The sequence below is a fragment of the Chenopodium quinoa genome, unplaced genomic scaffold (genome assembly GCF_001683475.1).
Source record: "Chenopodium quinoa cultivar QQ74 unplaced genomic scaffold, ASM168347v1, whole genome shotgun sequence".
In the NCBI taxonomy this organism is placed as follows: Eukaryota; Viridiplantae; Streptophyta; class Magnoliopsida; order Caryophyllales; family Amaranthaceae; genus Chenopodium; species Chenopodium quinoa.
The window spans coordinates 9,385,412-9,386,722 of NW_018744367.1; the positions used below are offsets into that span (position 1 = coordinate 9,385,412).

Consider the following 1,311-nt stretch of genomic DNA (forward strand, 5'->3'; position numbering starts at 1 on the left):
TTAGGGAAGGTTTTTAAAGTTCGAGAGGGTTTTTACTGAGAAGGGGTTAATTGATTTGACAGTGAGGTGAAAGAAGTAGGTGAAATCAGCTTTTTATAATTAATGAAGCGGTGTGAAGGAATTTAAGGGGTTTCACTGTTCAGTCATTAATTGAACAAATTCAATTAATTTTTCAATTTTGAAATTATTGGATGAATCTTTCAAAAAAATTTCTTTTCAAATTCATTTAATTTAAAAGAAAATTTCTATAAATACACAGTTGGAACACGCTTTTTACATAGGTGCAATGTATATATTTAATAACTAACACAGTTAAGTAATTTAATGAACTTACCTTTGGTAGTTAACAACGGTGACACTTCAGCTATGCTTATCACACCAAAATTGTGTTAAATGCTCTTTTCGCTTTATTTCCATTATCCCTGACTTTTCCATATCTAGGAACTTCAGAAGCAATCAATTCATCTTGATCATTCCAAGTTCCAGTCTCAATTTCACAAATCTTTCTCTGTTCAAGGGTTTGGTCAAAATATCTGCAAGTTGATATTCCGTATTACAAAATTCCAATTTAATATTCCCTTGCTCCACATTATCTTTTAGAAAGTGATGCCTAATGTGGATGTGTTTTACCTTAGAGTGCTGAACTAGATCATTAGAAATACATATAGCACTTGTGTTGTCACAGTATATAGGTGCACATTCAAAAATAAGACCAAAATCTCTAACCTGTTATTTTATCCAAAGTACTTGTGAACAACATGCTGCTGCTGCCACGTATTCAGCTTCATCTATAGATAAAGAAACTATGTTTTGCTTCTTGGAACCCCAAGAAACTAAACAAGGTCCTAAAAACTGTACCATACCTGAAGTGCTTTTTCTATTCACTAAATCACCTGCATAGTCAGCATCAGTAAATCCATGTAAATCAAATGAGTCACTTCTAGGATAGAAGAGACACAAGTCATCAGTTCCTTCCAAGTATCTAAGGATTCTCTTTACTGCTTTCAAGTGAGACTCCTTTGGGTTTGCTTGGAACCCGGCACACAAACCTACACTGAAAGATATGTCAGGTCTACTAGTTGTTAAGTAAAGTAAAGAACCTATCATACCTCTGTACATAGGTTGATCAACACAAGTTCCAGATGGATCATCATCCAATCTGGTTGCAATGCCCATTGGAGTATCATTTGTCTCAGAATTTTCAAGTTTGTATTTCTTGATCAGTTCCTTGATATACTTTTGTTGATGGATCATGATTCCTTTCTCAGATTGCTTTATTTGCAGTCCGAGGAAGAAATTTAATTCTCCCAT

General features: G+C 34.1%; 1 protein-coding gene across 1 annotated transcript; it reads right to left on the bottom strand.

Annotated features, from left to right (window-relative positions):
* Nucleotides 1-373: 373 nt before the first annotated feature.
* LOC110696745 (uncharacterized mitochondrial protein AtMg00810-like) lies at nucleotides 374-1,311 on the bottom strand. The gene is made up of 3 exons (XM_021874096.1): nucleotides 748-1,311; nucleotides 631-644; nucleotides 374-533 (listed from the first exon to the last, which is right to left on the bottom strand). Exons 1-3 carry the CDS (start codon nucleotides 1,309-1,311, stop codon nucleotides 374-376), a joined length of 738 nt encoding a protein of 245 aa, XP_021729788.1.